At 38.3% G+C, this 17,029-nt stretch overlaps 3 protein-coding genes across 3 annotated transcripts; 2 read left to right on the top strand and 1 right to left on the bottom strand.

Annotated features, from left to right (window-relative positions):
- The first annotated feature begins 202 nt into the window (after nt 1-202).
- LOC127740673 (protein FAR1-RELATED SEQUENCE 5-like) lies at nt 203-802 on the top strand. The gene has a single exon (XM_052252050.1). It carries the CDS (start codon nt 203-205, stop codon nt 800-802), a length of 600 nt encoding a protein of 199 aa, XP_052108010.1.
- Nucleotides 803-822: 20 nt separating this feature from the next.
- On the top strand, nt 823-2,754 carry LOC127740674 (protein FAR1-RELATED SEQUENCE 5-like). Its single transcript, XM_052252051.1, has 4 exons — nt 823-1,668; nt 1,780-2,030; nt 2,195-2,279; nt 2,563-2,754. Exons 1-4 carry the CDS (start codon nt 823-825, stop codon nt 2,752-2,754), a joined length of 1,374 nt encoding a protein of 457 aa, XP_052108011.1.
- A 7,436-nt stretch (nt 2,755-10,190) lies between these two features.
- LOC127740675 (uncharacterized) lies at nt 10,191-10,664 on the bottom strand. Its single transcript, XM_052252052.1, has one exon. It carries the CDS (start codon nt 10,662-10,664, stop codon nt 10,191-10,193), a length of 474 nt encoding a protein of 157 aa, XP_052108012.1.
- Nucleotides 10,665-17,029: the final 6,365 nt, after the last annotated feature.

A 17,029-nucleotide genomic window follows, 5' to 3' on the forward strand; every position in this document is an offset into this window, starting at 1 on the left:
GGCATGGATTTGTAATGAGGAAGGACGACGTGGTTAGGGATAATCAAGGTAGAATCATTAGCAGGCAACTTGTTTGCAACAAAGAGGGCTGGAGAAATATGAGGTATCTTGATATGGATGATAGATCAAGGGAGGCAAGGTCACTAATGCGAACCAAGTGTCCAGCTCGGCTTAGGGTAAAGCTTGACTATGGCTGCGGTAGATGGAAGGTATCATGTTTTGTGGAATCTCACAACCACGATCTGACGCCACCCCAATTTGTGCATCTGGTACCGGCCAATCGTCGTCTAACTGTCCTGATAGAGTCCAAGTGGAAAATCTTCATAATTTTGGTGTCAAGAGCTGCCATATTATGGGGTATATTGCATTCCAGAAGGGTGGATATCGTCATGCTGGCTTCACACGGAAAGATTTGTACAACCACATCGATCGCTATCGTCGGGCAAAAGTTAAAAACGGGGATGCCAATGCGGCAATAAACTATTTGATTGGCAAGTCAAACAACGATCCACTGTTCTTTGGAAAGTATACGTTCACTAGTGATGAAAGGCTGGAGCATATTTTTTTGGCAGATGGGCAGTCAATTATCGACTATCACTGCTTTGGAGATATTGTTGCCTTTGATTCAACCTACAAGAAGAATAAATACAACAAGCCTTTGGTCATTTACTCTGGATGCAATAATCACGGGCAGACTGTTATCTTCGGCTCCGGCCTACTATCTGACGAAACCACAGAGACGTATAAGTGGTTGTGGAAACCTTTGTTGAAGCGATGGGTGGAAAAAGTCCAAAAGCAGTAATAACTGACGGAGACCTTGCCATGCGAGATGCAATCAAGAATGTTCTGCCTGATGCGACCCATCGGTTATGTGGATGGCATCTGCAGAGAAATGCATGTGAAAATATAAAGAATCCTAATTTCCTGCACGATTTTAAGGGTCTTATATACGACAACAACGACCAGAGAGACTTTGATCGGAGATGGGCAGCCATTTTGGATAAGCACAACCTTGTTGGCAGTACCTGGATGGAAAAGACGTACGAAACTCGTGAGATGTGGTCCCATTGTTTCCTCTGGGATAATTTTTTCGGTTACATAAGGACGACATCACAGTGTGAAGGTATAAATTCTCTCATCAGATTTTATGTTAATCGCAAGAACACCCTCATTGACTTCATGCATAACCTGGATAGGGCCTTAAAGGAGTATAGAAACAACAAATTAATAGCTGACTTTAAGTCTCAGTGCTCAGAGCCAGTGGTGATTACCTCGTTGGAGGTATATGAAAGATCTGCATCATGTTATTTCACGCAAAACATTTTCAAGAAAATTCGTAATGAGATTCAGAGGGCAGGGGCTTTGAATATAACGGTACCAAGCACAACCTTGGACAAGGTAGAGTTCAGTGTGACTGCTCTCAGAGACCTGGCCAAAGATCGACGGGTGGAAGTCGATAGAGGTAAGAATCTGTTCTCGTGCTCGTGCAAGCTGTTTGAATCACGTGGTATTCCCTGTAGTCATATCTTCTGTGCCATGAAGTTCGAAAACATACTTGAATTTCCAAATTCGTTGATCTACAAAAGGTGGACAAAGAATGCAAAGAACGAATTTATTAGCACAGAAATGCCTGTGAATGATGACATCAAAAGGGTCTTAAAGTTTCGAGTTAGAGCATTGGCATCGAATTGCAACAAGTTGTGTGATATTGCTTGCAAGGATCTTGCAGACTTTGATGAAGTCTAGTCTGAACTTGTCAATTTAGTTATCCACCTGCAGTCACGCAAACAAGGCAAGTCAACTCCTAATGTTAACGTGGAAGGCATCAACGATCCCTTTGTTGTCAAAAGCAAAGGAGCCCCTTCCAAGAGGTCTTGTTGGAGGAAGAAGAGAGCATGCTCTAATTACCACAAGTACGGTCATTACTACAAGCACTATCCAGATCTGATGAAGCATAGTGTGGAAGGTAACCCTCGCGATCGATTATACGGCAATGCATCAGCCAAGGACTCAGGTTTTAGTCCAGAAAGGTTTGCTAATTCTTCGAAGTCGTTCTCAATTAAGTCCGAACACCACTCAGGACCTAATACCAAGGTACGATTTGTTTATTCTAAATAGGCTCCTGCTGTGAAAATCTTATTCGGTGTGTGTCCCTTTAAAAACCATTAAACTATGTGAATGCTCCTCTGTTTAGGCAGCCTTTTAAAAAGGGTGGAACAAGGAAGTTTACGGCGACGGGTATGAGGAACCGGAAGGGTAAAGACAACACTTTTGTTGAGGTAATTTTTTGAATATAAACATCTAATTTCCGTGTCATGAACTGGGTAAATTAATGAAGATCTCGTTCTTCTTGTCTAAAAAAAATTTATAAAACAGCGGAGCCTCCATGAAAGCAGCGAATCCATTGACATCGCGTCCACGAATGGTGTTTTCAATAGAAATCTCTACTCGTTAACACAGGTGTGATGTGTAAAACTCATCTTAACCACTTTGCGATGAATGACCATTATGGTTTTATGCATGATTATAGTTTTTGATTGGGGATTATGATGTTATCAGCAGGTGAAGGAGTCACAGCAGGACAAGAGACATTCATTCACGAAATATGAATGCGTTAATGATGTCATTGATGATAAATGTGACACACGACATGTGCAGATTGATGTCCAAGATCCGTTACCATCGTCACTGCCTTGTGGCAACAAACAAGGATCGTACATGGCATTGTTCGCGTCGATGCATAGAACACTTTGACCATTTGAAGGAATTAGTCTTCTGAATTTAATGCAATGCAAGTATAATTGGTTCTAAAAGCATGATCTATCCTGATTTATTGACCACAATGTATTTGTCACTACTTGGTATTGAGGAGTTTTAAGTTGTAGTTATTTACGTTAACTATGAATATGTCCATTAGGGTGATAAGTCAATAATATGTATGTGATTTGCTTACAGTGTTGTATTCTCGTTGCAGTAAATTGTGGTTGACTTTTGAGTAACGAGTTGCTACCATTGTGATTATGCAATTCAGTTGATCAATTAGAGTTGTGTAAATTGATTTTTTCCCTACTTAGTCCATTATGATGACAATAATGGTGAATAATATGCATGTGTTTTGCTTACATTGCTGTATTTTAGTTGCAGTTTATTGTGTTTGCATTTGGGGTAAGAACTTCCTACCATTGTGGTTATGCAATACAGTTGAAAAAATAGAGCTGTGTTAATTGATTTTTTTCCTTTCTTAGTGCATTTGATTTACCAACCAATTTATTAGATTGAATGGGTTGTAGTCTCCAAGGTTGAATTGTTCTTAGATGGTTTCGAATCTCTTTTGTAACGTTGAGGTTGTGAATCTACTTTGTTATTATGGATTTCCTATATTCATTGAAAATTTTATTTAAGGGGAAATGGCACACTGGGTATGAAAGTAGTTTGAAATATATATAGATAAATGAAGCAGAAAATTCGTAAACACAAACACAATTTTTATTCGCTCATATCATAGTTTCGATTATTAGGTTCAATAACATTTTGAAGTTGTTAGAGTCTTACATACTGACAGAATTTAACACTAGGAACAATAAATGTTTGAAACACTGCGGACATTTCCTTTAAGTTGTACAATTGCGAATCTTTCTATGTTATCAGCTATTTGACTACATCATGACTTTACTTTGATAGGCAGGGTTTTGCTTCCTGGGATTGAGAGCTTGGATATTTCCAAAATGTAGTCATCTAGCATCCGTAACATTGTTGACTATTATGACCTGATATTAAGAAAACTCAGCACGACAACTATACAAAATAGATGAATCAAAAAAATCAATTAATTCAATAAACCTAAAAAAAAGGATACACGAAACTGCTACTTACCCTTTAGCCTTTGGGTTTTAGGTTCTTCATCAATTTCCTTTCCCAGTGGACACAATCTACTTCCTTGGTGTTTCCAATGTTTCATACATTTGAATCTGATTTCAAATTGATTAAAAAATCTGATTTCATACAGCGGATTCATGCAGAACCAGCTTTCACTCCGTATCTCATTGAAGTAACAAAGCACCAATGACACTAAATTGGTTAGGGTCTGCATCACTCATCACCTACATACACAACAACAGCCTATGTTAAATATAAGTATATAAATTCAAAGAAATACATCACATGGACCAACCATCCGCATCGAACATTACCGAAATTAACATATCTGAAGAAAATTTGGAGGCAAAACCGACACATTATAGGAACCCGATGGATGGCAAAGAGATGCAAACCGCTTACATTGGTTTTTATAGACCGCATTACCCCGTAACAACATTTTTATACAGATAATTTAAATACGTGTAAATGACGGACAACATCCATTAGTCGGATTCTTTTAATAGCTCTACTGCATGCACCCAAACACCATCCGGGACACTTGTACTCTAAATTTCAACAACAAGCATTTTTTTTACCTCTAGACGGATATCTTCTGTGGGAAAATGAATCGGTACCGCAGCACAAGTGCCTAAGTTGGTTTGGGAATGGTACTTCTCGTTTTCACCATCTTCCTGAACTCTTGGGGGAGAAGCAACGTCATCTGTTCCTTTTGCGCATCCTCGTCGTGCATTGAGATGAGATATCGTTAGTTAATATTTTGCTTTTTTGTTCCGTGCAGAAGTATGTGGAAAAGGTACAGCGGTCGTAAGTACAACCGTTCGTGAAACATAGACGGATTTTCGCTAGGCATGAAAATTATGAATTACTCCAGACAAAACCCAAGGCAGTATTATCGAGTTCTGTAGCCGACGACATGTTGTCGAACTTTAATTTAGTGTGTGAAGCCGACTATAGAAGACGTTCCTTGTTCGGCTAAGTGGGAAGGAGTATCAACTCCAATTTTGTCAGAGCTACCAACGGGTGATGGAATAAAAGTCAGACGGAGGAAGGTAGATGATAATGTTTGGTTGAATGAAGGTTGGTATGCACTTCCTGAGTTCTTAAGACTAAAGCATGGATATTTTGTAGTTTTCAAGTACAATGCTGAATCCGTATACGAATTAATTGTGATCCACTTTGACTGAAGCAAAGAATGACTAGTCAAGTTTGATATGTTTTCATAACGACCAGCAGGGAGTGATACGGAAAATCATTTCCCACATCCCGGTGCTCGTGATGGAAACGGATCAACCTCAAAAATTCAATCATCGGTTCACTCAGTAGGGTCACAAGGAATTCATCATGGATTTACCAGTGCACAAAAAAACAACAAAATACCCATGCCTTAGCGCTAAGAAACCAACAACTCCATACCAACTTTCATTCAAACAAACACGAGCATCTATATTTTTTCTCCGTCTAACCTTTTTCCCATCACCCGCTGGTACCTCCGACAATATTGTGTTAAAAGAGCCTAACCAAGTAACTCTGAAAATTTTATTCACATTACTTTCTGTGGTCGGCGACACCAACTACACTAACTGTCATTGGCACCCCGCAGTACGAAAACAACAACATCATTAACTATCGGCCTGCGTTCCCTCGACAAAATGTTTGACAGACGAAAATAAAAATTGACATTGGCAATAACCTCGTACGCAACTATCAACATAACAACACGTACCGTGTAAGGAGGAGTAGGACGACAAATGAAGGCGACGCAAGTGAAGAAACCGATCTGCAACTCAACTCTAACTTGCTCTCTGCGTCGTGTCTCGTGGCATGCTCGGTAACCCCAACAGTGCGTTTGAACAGCACGGCGGGCGGCAGAAGTGCTTTCGACTCAACTCCTGCAATGAAAAACATTGCTTCAGTTACATATAACGGTAACATCTCCTCAATAAACACACTAACAAGCATTCACCAAAATATACACAACATGCACAGTTACCCAGTTATCTAGTACGCTAATGACTCTGCTACGAAGTTAACCTGGAATAGGAAAAAAATAGCTACTTATAACGGGGTTTCCGGTTCACCCTGACAAAAACAGGACACAGAAGCACAGCCCTGGGACCAAATTCCATGTTACAATGTGTCACGCCATTGTCTTACCTTCATAGTCAGATCTGTCGGCTGCTTTGGGTTCAGGTATTGAGTTGCTTCCTTCAATACGACTGCTTCCGGCGACACCTGTGACTGCAGTTTCCAGCATCTGAACGGCGACGGCAACCCCATGGCTGTCAATTTCAGTGACCAACGTGCATCTTGGATCACAAAAGTCCACCCATCAACACTTGGAATGAACACTGCTTCCCGAACACAATCTGAAATCCCAGACAGACACATTATGTATAAAACACTCAATACGGCATTCATCAAATCAATTATATACATTAACAACCATGTTCCAACAAAATCATGTCCAAATACACAACCTAATACAATGACTACAGAAATTATTCCATAAACCGAGAAGAACTTACCATCGTATCCACGATAGAGCCACTTTGATTTAGCGAGAAACAACCCATCCTGTGACACGATACAGGGCATCCACGATACTACCGCTAATTGTAGCGATTTGTGGAATTAGGGTCTCTAATAAATCTAAACCCTGACCACAACCTACTCATCTCTATCTCAGCTGTTCTTTTTGGTCTAACGTTCGGCCGAAAGTACCCTAGCCGATTGGACACCCACTGATACGGAGCCAATCGCCCTCTCATCGTCCTGTTACCATCAAGCAGCCTCACAGACCATCTCCCTTCGCATCTCTTACCTACGACGTTGCCGCTAACCAATAACGGTGACTCCCTACTGATCCGACGCATCGGCGCAATACAAGGACACGTCGATCTAATCTTGCTTTCTGTTTCTGTCATTAGAGAAAACCTCAACCGAACGAGCGGTGATGGGGTTGAAGACAATCTGCCCATTTGTAGAACCCTCGCTTGGTGTTGGATAGAGTGATCTTGGATGTGGATAAAATCTTATCTCATTAGGATCGGCAATTTGTGGTTCTCGTTCTTCTCTTCCAAATCCTCCTCTTCTTATCTATGCTCTGGGCCTGCAAAATGAAACCACATGACCCCCACTGCAAAATGAATAAGCCCACACCACTCATTGGCCCAACTACCTTAAACAAGTCCACCGCTGAAGATCAAGACCAAAAACACAACGCAATATCCCAGCCCACCTACCATACATTGGAACCACATAGCTTAACTCCATCAGCCGGCTCCCCCATCAACAAAATTGGCATACAAGCTTGCAGAGCTCTGCCAAGCCTGTCCGCTGCATCCACCATCCTTACCACTTGTCAACATCCCATTCAATCTGTATCCTTTAATCTGTACCATATAATTGTCCCCTTAGGAAATAAAAAAAAAGGCACACACTCCACGCTAGACCTGGAGCTCAGCTGAGATCCAAGCCCAACCACAATAAATTACCCAGCCTTGAGTCATTAAAAGAAACTGCGGTTGGGGTATTTTACTAATTGATTGGGCCGAATTAAGTTTTTAATATTCTATTCATGTACCAAAAAGAAAAACATTTTTCATTAAACCAAATTCAAAAAAAAAAATTAACTGGTGACATATGGCTTCATTCAAACATTACCGGTGTTTTCATCTTTCTCGATTTATTTTTTTTCTTTAACATTTTAAGGTCCAAGATAACCAATTTAAAAAAAATCCCCCTTTAAATGGTCAATTTAAAGCCCAACATATTAAGAGAGTTTCATTTACAAAAATATGAGGTTTTGTTGTCTTCCTCACCTATTGGGCCATATTTTTTTTAAATTTTTTGTGAAAGCCAACAAAGTAATCAATTTATGCTGGCATTACTTCAAAAAAAAAAAGAAATAAGGCAACTCTGCCATTTGTACTTGGAAAACTAATTTTTGTCCAATCAAGGTATGTTAATGCATTAAGGAACATACAACAATCATACAACCAGTTTTATGTCTTCGGGCTCTTTGCAACAGATGTACATATATCCACAATTTTGCCTTCTTTCGTTGTTATGATTCTATTAAAAAACATTTGGAAAACTAACTTGCCATGATTTTGTCTTGTTCCGCCACAGGATGATGTTGAATTCCCACCTAATATCGTGAATCTATTCAAGTGGTACAATACCACTGATCTTTATTTAATAGACACACAAGACAATTGCCTCCACATCACGCCCAAGAGAGTAGGTGACAGGTTCTGGATTAAGGGAGCTGATTTAGGGAGGATACGACGCATGTATAGACGAAGTTCTTTGCTGAGTGTTGAGCTTAGGTACGTTGGCTGGGGAGTATTCTACATGATCGTCAGGGACATTAACCGAAAAGATGAACCTCCGTGTGTTGTTGATGAACTGTATGCGTCGAAGGTGTTGCGTGAGCAAATTATACAATGCTTAGCTTCGGTGTACGGTGCTTACTTCAACAAAGAAGCCCAACTTAGAGTCTACCACACCGAGATGTTCCTTAGGAATCACACAGCAATATTTTGATACTCAGCAGTCAGGGTTAGTAACATATGACCACTATTTTCTGGTCTAATTTCTCACGTTTTCATGTTTTATGCCTAAATTTTTTTAACTCAACTACAGTGTAAACAAGAGGCAACATGGTGGGGGGGCTGAGGCAGGTCCTAGTAAGCGACAGCGACACGAGAACTCTCCTGACTCGTCCGTCAACCAGGGGTCAACTTAACAGATTTATGCAGACCTTTAAAATTTCCTGTGTAGTGTAATTAATCAAAATGTTATTCTGAATATGTTATTTTGTATGTGATGTTCTGTGTTTGACATTTGGTGACCAGTTGTGATATTCTATGGTTTGTATTTATGGTGCATATCTTGCATTCTATTTTATTGCGACTACGTTTGGTTATAAGCAGTCTATCGACCAAATAGTTACTGCTACTAAATGCAAATACAATGCTACTAAATGCAAATGATACTGTTTGCACATATCATATATGATAACAATAGTATTTGGGAAAATAATCGATTAGGTTAAGCATTAAACAGAAAAAAATTTCATGTTAACTGTTAAACAATTAGTTTTTCCATGAAAAGAATTTTAGAGGTTTAGCTATTCTTCTTGTTTAAGATTTGTTTGTGGCCATAACAAAATCATTGTCACAATATTGTATTCCCTCAAGAATGCTGATTGCTGGGTTTATTTGATTTCTTCACTTTGTTATTTGTTAATTGGGGCACTCTCCCGGTTTTGGGTTTTAAAAAGTAAAAAAAAAAACGAAACGTACTAGAGTTCCAAAACAAGTACATTGTCACTGGCCCACTTAAATTTCATTTGGAATTTTTGGACATAGTGTATAATCCTTTATGTTTTAGAAAGATTTTTTTCTAACAACAGTTTTAGGGCCCACGAAAAAAACTAAAACATTATACGCAAAGTGTCTGCCACATACACCAGTCCGATTTGAAAATGTCCAACTAAAAAAGGTGATATTCAACTAATATATTTCCAAAAAACATTCCTGGTATGTCTCCTACGTTAGTCCCAACAAGTTCAAGTACATCATAATATCTTATGTTCGGGAGGTGGTTGGTGAAGGACTCCAAACGACATGAACTTAATTAATGGTCATAGGGTTTGTTATATCCAATTTAAACTTCATGACCACAGCCGAATAAGGAACCAGATTGATCAAGATTTTATCAACAAAATCAAGTAACATGGAAAGATAATTTAACTTGGATATTAAAAATGACCATATAACATATAATTCAGCTCCCTTAACAAGTAAAGATTCTGTTGTAACTAAATTATTTTGAAAAAATGACACTAACCTTTATCGTCTATTATATGACTAATTCACACAGCGATAATGTGTTCCTGTCCACCATCTGATCCAACTTTTCATGTCTTGCATGGTATGATGAACAACATTTTTGACCCCCATGATAATGCGCGGAATTGATGCGTCGTTTAAAAGAACGAAAGCAAAATCACCCGAGTCTTTGTCCCTCCGAGGCATGACTGTCACCCTTTGAACCACATGACCAAAAAAGTTGCAGAAAAACTCAACAATGCCATCTGCAGTGGGCATGGACTCTCGACCGAAGCATACGGTCAGTGTCTTTTGACGTTCCGCGTCATCCAGCTCCTTGCAGACGTACTTCTGCTTTCCCTTATCTTGCTCAGTTTGCCTTCCTCCTTGTTGCATATGCAATCCTCGGCCATTGTTATGTCTACTCAATGCCTCTGGTGCAACTGATATGCACTGGTCCTGTGTGTTGAAACCCTATAGTCTTTTAGGATTCCTCTGATACTCCAACCACACGGCATCCATTGTTATGTCGCCTAGAATTCTAGAGCAAATGTTTGAGAGGGTATCAGGAATTATCGTTAGGAGGACGGATCTCATCCTATGAACCTGGTATAAGGTGAGCTCAGTTTTCAGCACGTGTCCGAGGGTTTCGAGTTTTCTGGATTTCTCCACAACCCCAGAGAACACCGGAGAAAGTAGGCATTGCAAACAGATGACACATTCCTCGGCAAGATTGTTCATAAACCAGCCTTCATTTTTTATGGCTGTTTGCACAATACCACTGAGTCCCATGGTCTCCATTGACAGTAGAAATGCCATGACCATCAAGTACTGTTTAACTTCACGGTGAAGGACTTGTGTCAGTATCCTGAATGCAGTTCGATCGATTCCATGGAACATTTCCAAACATTCCATTGTCATGCTTGAGGGCTTCCTTCTAGTATCCATGTTGTATGGGGTAGAATTTGTAAGCATATAGTTTATAGTTGTAGTTTCTTATGCGTAGACCACCAACTCATTGCCTCCTTCTTGTAGTCATGCAGCATGGTCTCCACTTTATTGCACCATGTTCTTGCTCGTAGTCCTAGACTAACCATCACCTACCTAATTGGAATATTATTTAATGCCCTTAATTACATGGTATACATGTATATGGTATTATGGATACCACTAGGTGCGGTTTATAGTTTCTTATTGAAAAAGAACATGCGATAACTTTATCTAATAAGGAGAAATTGAAATTAAATTGGGTAAACCTCCCCATATTTTATGAATCATACCAAGTTATTTAGCTTAAGTAACTTTAAACCAAAACTGAGTTTTAGTGCTATCGATGTGTTCAATTTAGGGTTCACGGTTCACTGTGTACGGTTCAAATTGTACGGTTGAATGTGTAACATTTAGGGTTCACAGTTTAGTGTGTATTTGGATTACAGTTTACAAACGGGAGTTTGAATAAAATTAATTTTGTAAACTTGATTTTGATGAAAAGTAAGTCTGTGTTAAAGTGATTTATGTTTGGCAATCTTTGCATCAAAATGAATTATAGTAAAATAAATGTTGTTTGGATTATACTACTCAAAATCACTTGTAGATAAAAAATTACTAAAATAGACACCAACTTAAATAATTTTTATATATTATCTTATTATTTTAATATAGATAATTGAATAGATCTTATTAATTAATTCTATAATAAAATTAATATTTATACACTAAAATAAAAATAATATATAAAAATTGGGAAAATATATTTTTAAATAAAACTAATAAAATATAAATTTTAGAGAGTACTAAGAATAATTAAAAAAATTAAATATTTATCTTGGTAGTAATTGAAGTAAATCAAAAAAAAATTATGATATTTTTTATATAGTATATGTTTAGTACTCTCAGTACTATTTTTTAGTATGCTATAATTTATTATTATTATTATTATTATTATTATTATTATTATTATTATTATTATTATTATTATTATTATTATTATTTACATTTAATTTTTTGTTTAATTTACTTTACCTAATAGAATCAATGTGTACGGTTTAGGGTTCACAGTTTGGTCGTTAAGTCTTATAGTGAATGGTTTCGTGGCCATAGTTTACTGTTTGGCGGTCTCTGCTTCAATGTGTACAGTTCAATGTGTAGGGTTTAGTGACTAGGTCTTATAATGAATGGTTTGGTGCCTATGGTTTACGGTTTGGCAATTTCCGGTTCAATGTGTAAGGTTTAGGGTTCACGGTTTGGTCGTTAGGTCTTGTAGTGAATGGTTTCATGCATATGGTTTACGGTTTGCCGGTTTCCGGTTCAATGCGTACAGTTCAATGTTTACGGTTTAATAACTAAGTCTCAGAGTGATATGTTTTCGTGCCCATGGTTTATTGTTTGCCGGTTTTTGGTTCAATGTGTACGGTTTAGGGTTCACAGTTTGGTCGTTAGCTCTTATAGTGAATGGTTATGTGCCTATGGTTTGTGATTTGGCGGTTTCCGATTCAATGTTTACGGTTTAGGGTTCACGGTTTGATCGCTAGGTCTTTTAGTGAACGGTTTTGTGTATATGGTTTCTTGTTTGCCGGTTTCTGTTTCAATGCGTACGGTTCAATTTGTACGGTTTAGTGACTAGGTCTTATAATGAATGGTTTCGTGCTAATGGTTTATGGTTTGGCAGTTTCCGGTTCAATGTGTAAGGTTTAGGGTTCACGGTTTGGTCGTTAGGTCTTATAGTGAATGGTTTCGTGCATATGGTTTACGGTTTGCCGATTTCCGATTCAAAGCGTACAGTTCAACGTGTACGGTTTAGTGACTAAGTCTCAGAGTGATATGTTTTCATGCCCATGGTTTATTGTTTGGCGGTTTCCCATTAAATGTGTACGGTTTAGGGTTCACGGTTTGGTTGTTAGGTCTTATAGTGAATGGTTTTGTCCCTATGGTTTATGGTTTGGCGGTTTCGGTTCAATGTTTATGGTTTAGGGTTCACGGTTTGATCGCTAGGTCTTTTAGTGAACGGTTTCGTGTATATGGTTTATGGTTTGCCGGTTTTCGGTTCAATGCATACGGTTCAATGTGTACGGTTTAGTGACTGGGTCTTAGAGTGAATGATTTCGTGCCAATGGTTTATTGTTTGCCGGTTTCTAGTTCAATGTGTACAGTTTAGGGTTCACGGTTTGGTCGTTAGGTCTTATAGTGAACGGTTTCGTGGCCATGGTTTATTGTTTGGCGGTTTCTACTTCAATGTGTACGGTTCAATGTGTAGGATTTAATGACTAGGTCTTATAATGAATGGTTTCGTGCCTATGGTTTACGGTTTGGCAGTTTTCGGTTCAATGTGTAAGGTTTAGGGTTCACGGTTTGGTCGTTAGGTCTTATAGTGAATGGTTTCGTGCATATGGTTTACGGTTTGTCAGTTTCCAGTTCAAAGCGTACAGTTCAACATGTACGGTTTAGTGACTAAGTCTCAGAGTGATATGTTTTCGTGCCCATGGTTTATTGTTTGGCGGTTTCCCATTGAATGTGTACGGTTTAGGATTCACGGTTTGGTCGTTAGGTCTTATAGTGAATGGTTTTGTGCCTATGGTTTATGGTTTGGCAGTTTCTGGTTCAATGTTTACGGTTTAGGGTTCACGGTTTGATCGCTAGGTCTTTTAGTGAACGGTTTCGTGTATATGGTTTATGGTTTGCCGGTTTCTGGTTCAATGCATACGGTTCAATGTGTACGGTTTAGTGACTAGGTCTTAGAGTGAATGGTTTTGTGCCAATGGTTTATTGTTTGCCGGTTTCTAGTTCAATGTGTACGGTTTAGGGTTCATGGTTTGGTCGTTAGGTCTTATAGTGAACGGTTTCGTGGCCATGGTTTATTGTTTGGCGGTTTTTGCTTCAATGTGTACGGTTCACTGTGTAGGATTTAGTGACTAGGTCTTATAATGAATGGTTTTGTGCCTATGGTTTATGGTTTGGCGGTTTTCGGTTCAATGTGTAAGGTTTAGGGTTCACAGTTTGGTCGTTAGGTCTTATAGTGAATGGTTTCGTGCATATGGTTTACGGTTTGCCTGTTTCTGGTTCAATGCGTACAGTTCAATGTGTACGGTTTAGTGACTAAGTCTCAGAGTGATATGTTTTTGTGCCCATGGTTTATCGTTTGGCGGTTTTCCATTGAATGTGTACGGTTTAGGGTTCACGGTTTAGTGGTTAGGTCTTATAGTGAATGGTTCTGTGCCTATGGTTTATGGTTTGGTGGTTTCCGATTCAATGTTTACGGTTTAGGGTTCACGGTTTGATCACTAGGTCTGTTAGTGAACGGTTTCGTGTATATGGTTCAATGTGTACGGTTTAGTGACTACGTCTTAGAGTGAATGGTTTCGTGCCAATGGTTTATTGTTTGGCGGTTTCTGGCTCAATGTGTACGGTTTAGGGTTCACGGTTTGGTCGTTAGGTCTTATAGTGGATGGTCGTTATGGTTTGTCGATTTCCAGTTCAATGCGTACGGTTCAATATGTATTGTTTAGTGACTAGGTATATGGTCTTCGAGTTAATGGTTCCATTTTTATAGTGAGTCTAATCAATGTTATGCTACTATCAATTATACTAAAAAAGTTCCAAACACATTACACCCATTACTAATAGTTAGTTGTAAGTTTCGTTATTTTCTTTCGGGGAAGGAATTGCTTTGCGATGAGGGATGGGAAGTTCAGTCTCCTATAAGTAATAGACAACGGCCCTAGAGGTGGAAAGCAAAAAGTCATTAGGCAATAAATTAGATGATGAGTGTCTATGACAAACGAAAAATCAAAGAAGTGTGTGGGAGACAGGTAATGTTATACACATAGTTAATGAAAAGGAATATAACTCATAGGAAATGGAAAAAAAATTTCCTTTTTCTCGAGCTATCAGCAAATACGTGTATTATTTTCATACTAACCTTTTCGAGTGTTTAGACGTCGCATTAAACTTTGTTGTGGACTAAATCTTTGACCGGGTGTGTGATAATAAGAGATAACAACAAACACAATTCTGTTATATGAGCATATTACTTTATGAGAAGTAATTGATTAAACTTAATGGAGACAAGCATTCATTACGAAAATTAAAACAAATCTTCCAGTAACCGATTGGTTAAAGAAAAAAAATAGACGGTTACCAGACAATATTTATATGCTTTGACTACATCAATGTAAATCAACTAATGTATTGAGTTGAATAACTTCGAGTAGATCCAAAAGATGGAGACTTCGACTCAATAAAAATAAAAATAAAAAAAGGTTGGAGCCTTATCTTTTACCAATCAGAAAAATGAGTTTTATATAAATTTTTTTTTGCGAAACTTTAGGAATATAAACTGGATACGTAAACTGCCTCATATATTAGAAGTCTACAACCAAATATCAATCAGTTGTCAAAACTCCTTTGAATAGTAGGGACAACCTATCATGTTTGTTATTCTTTTAAGAAATTGTGCTTGCTAGTGGAGTGCAACTCATTAACTGTACATGTTGCAATATTTTTCATGTTTTTTTTTAATAAAAAAATTAAACAGCTAAAACACCCAATGGCTGCCAGAGGAAAGCGACGGTCAACACAAAAAATAGAAAAGGGAGACGACGAAGCCAAAAAGGAACAAAGTAAAAAAATCTCAAGAAAAGTTGTCGACAAGGAAGTGATAGAACTGTCATCAAGGTTAGAATTAAATTATATTTCGACAAACTAGTAATGTCCTTTTATACTGATTCCGAATATAAAGTATTCATATTTTTTAGTTTTGTTTCTCATAGTCTCCGAGGAAGCACCATGCATGACCAGCGACTACATGTAAATTTTAACGGTGGAGCCGGCAAAGAGATAGGCGACGACTTCGGTAAAACTACAGTCGTAGAACCTTCCCTAAAAGAAGTGGTAACACAAATGTCGACGATGATGAATACACTTTCAAACCTGATTGCTTCCCAGACTAAGACGTGTTATCCTGTGTTTGGAACTATGCCACAAACGATTAATCTTCGGAATTGTCCGCCCGATAACTTCAACGCTACAGTAATGCCTGTGATCATGAGCGGATTCAGCATGCCATCCGGTACTCTTGAGAGGAATCTGGATTCCTCCAAGAAGATTAGATCCAACATGTCCAGCATTCATCAAGCCGCGGATTCAATATCGCATATGGCTACAAAGTTTTGTTCAATGTCTCCGAAGTGTGAACAAACACCGCCAGATGATTATGTTATTCGCCAAAGTTTGTTCAGCGATGATGGTACTGGAAAGAAGACAGCTACAGAACCAGTTATAACGAGTAGCTTAGACAAGGCTGTATATGTTAGCTACTTCAACCCGGCTGACAGAAAATTGCCACTAGCGAAGGAAACCGCAAAGATACCTGCGGTGGGTTATATCATGTTAAGTAAGTGTTAAAGATTTGTTGTTCTAATTAACTATTAATAACTAACGGCTTAGTTTTCGTTTTATCAGTGGACGCTTGTTCTGTTCCATCCCCCAACTGATATGGCACTGTGCAAGGACGAAGTTTCAGTCGTAACCTACGTCTTTGGTTTAGATCTGGAGGATGAAGAATTGAATTCAGAGATAATCTCACAGACAAACTTGTGGCACGCTAATAGGAGAGTCATGTATACTCTACTGCCAAACAAACCATTGGTGGACGAGGTATGGATTTTTCAGTCATTAGCATTCGTTAATTTCATAAATGAAATTCCTAACATATAAAATAATTTTAATAAGGGAATATATGTTTATATTTTTTCTTATTGGCCGTCAAACAACGAACGATAAAGCAGATCATAAACTTGACATCAAGCATGCTCATGTGTGATGCACGCAAGGACACGGGTTTTCCCTGCTTGTGGTTTTTACCGACTACATTTTCGGTGAGTGAAAACCATTAAGAGATTCTCCATCTCCTGATTTCCATTGATCTTATACATGTTAACAAAAAATCAAATTTCAGCAATTTGCCCTTAATTGGACTCACTCCCCAAAGACTTTGAAACGCTATTACACTGAGGAATACATGGGAGAGTTTGAATCGTTATGCAAGGTAACTTTCTAATTTAATTATCGTAATATATGATAATGTAAGTAAAGAATTCTTATTCCAATATAACTTATTTGTGTATATTTTTGTTAGATTTTTGTTCCAATGAATGAGGATAACATGCACTGGTACCTGCTTGTAATTGACATTGAAAAAAGACACCTAATCTTACTAGATTCTAAACCATGAGTCTCAAACAGAACCAGGCGCCGTCGTTGTGCGAAGCTAATGGTAGTGTTTCAAAATTTCTAATAGGCGGAAATAAATTCTAAAT

Source organism: Arachis duranensis, chromosome 7 (assembly GCF_000817695.3).
Source record: "Arachis duranensis cultivar V14167 chromosome 7, aradu.V14167.gnm2.J7QH, whole genome shotgun sequence".
Lineage (NCBI taxonomy): Eukaryota > Viridiplantae > Streptophyta > Magnoliopsida > Fabales > Fabaceae > Arachis > Arachis duranensis.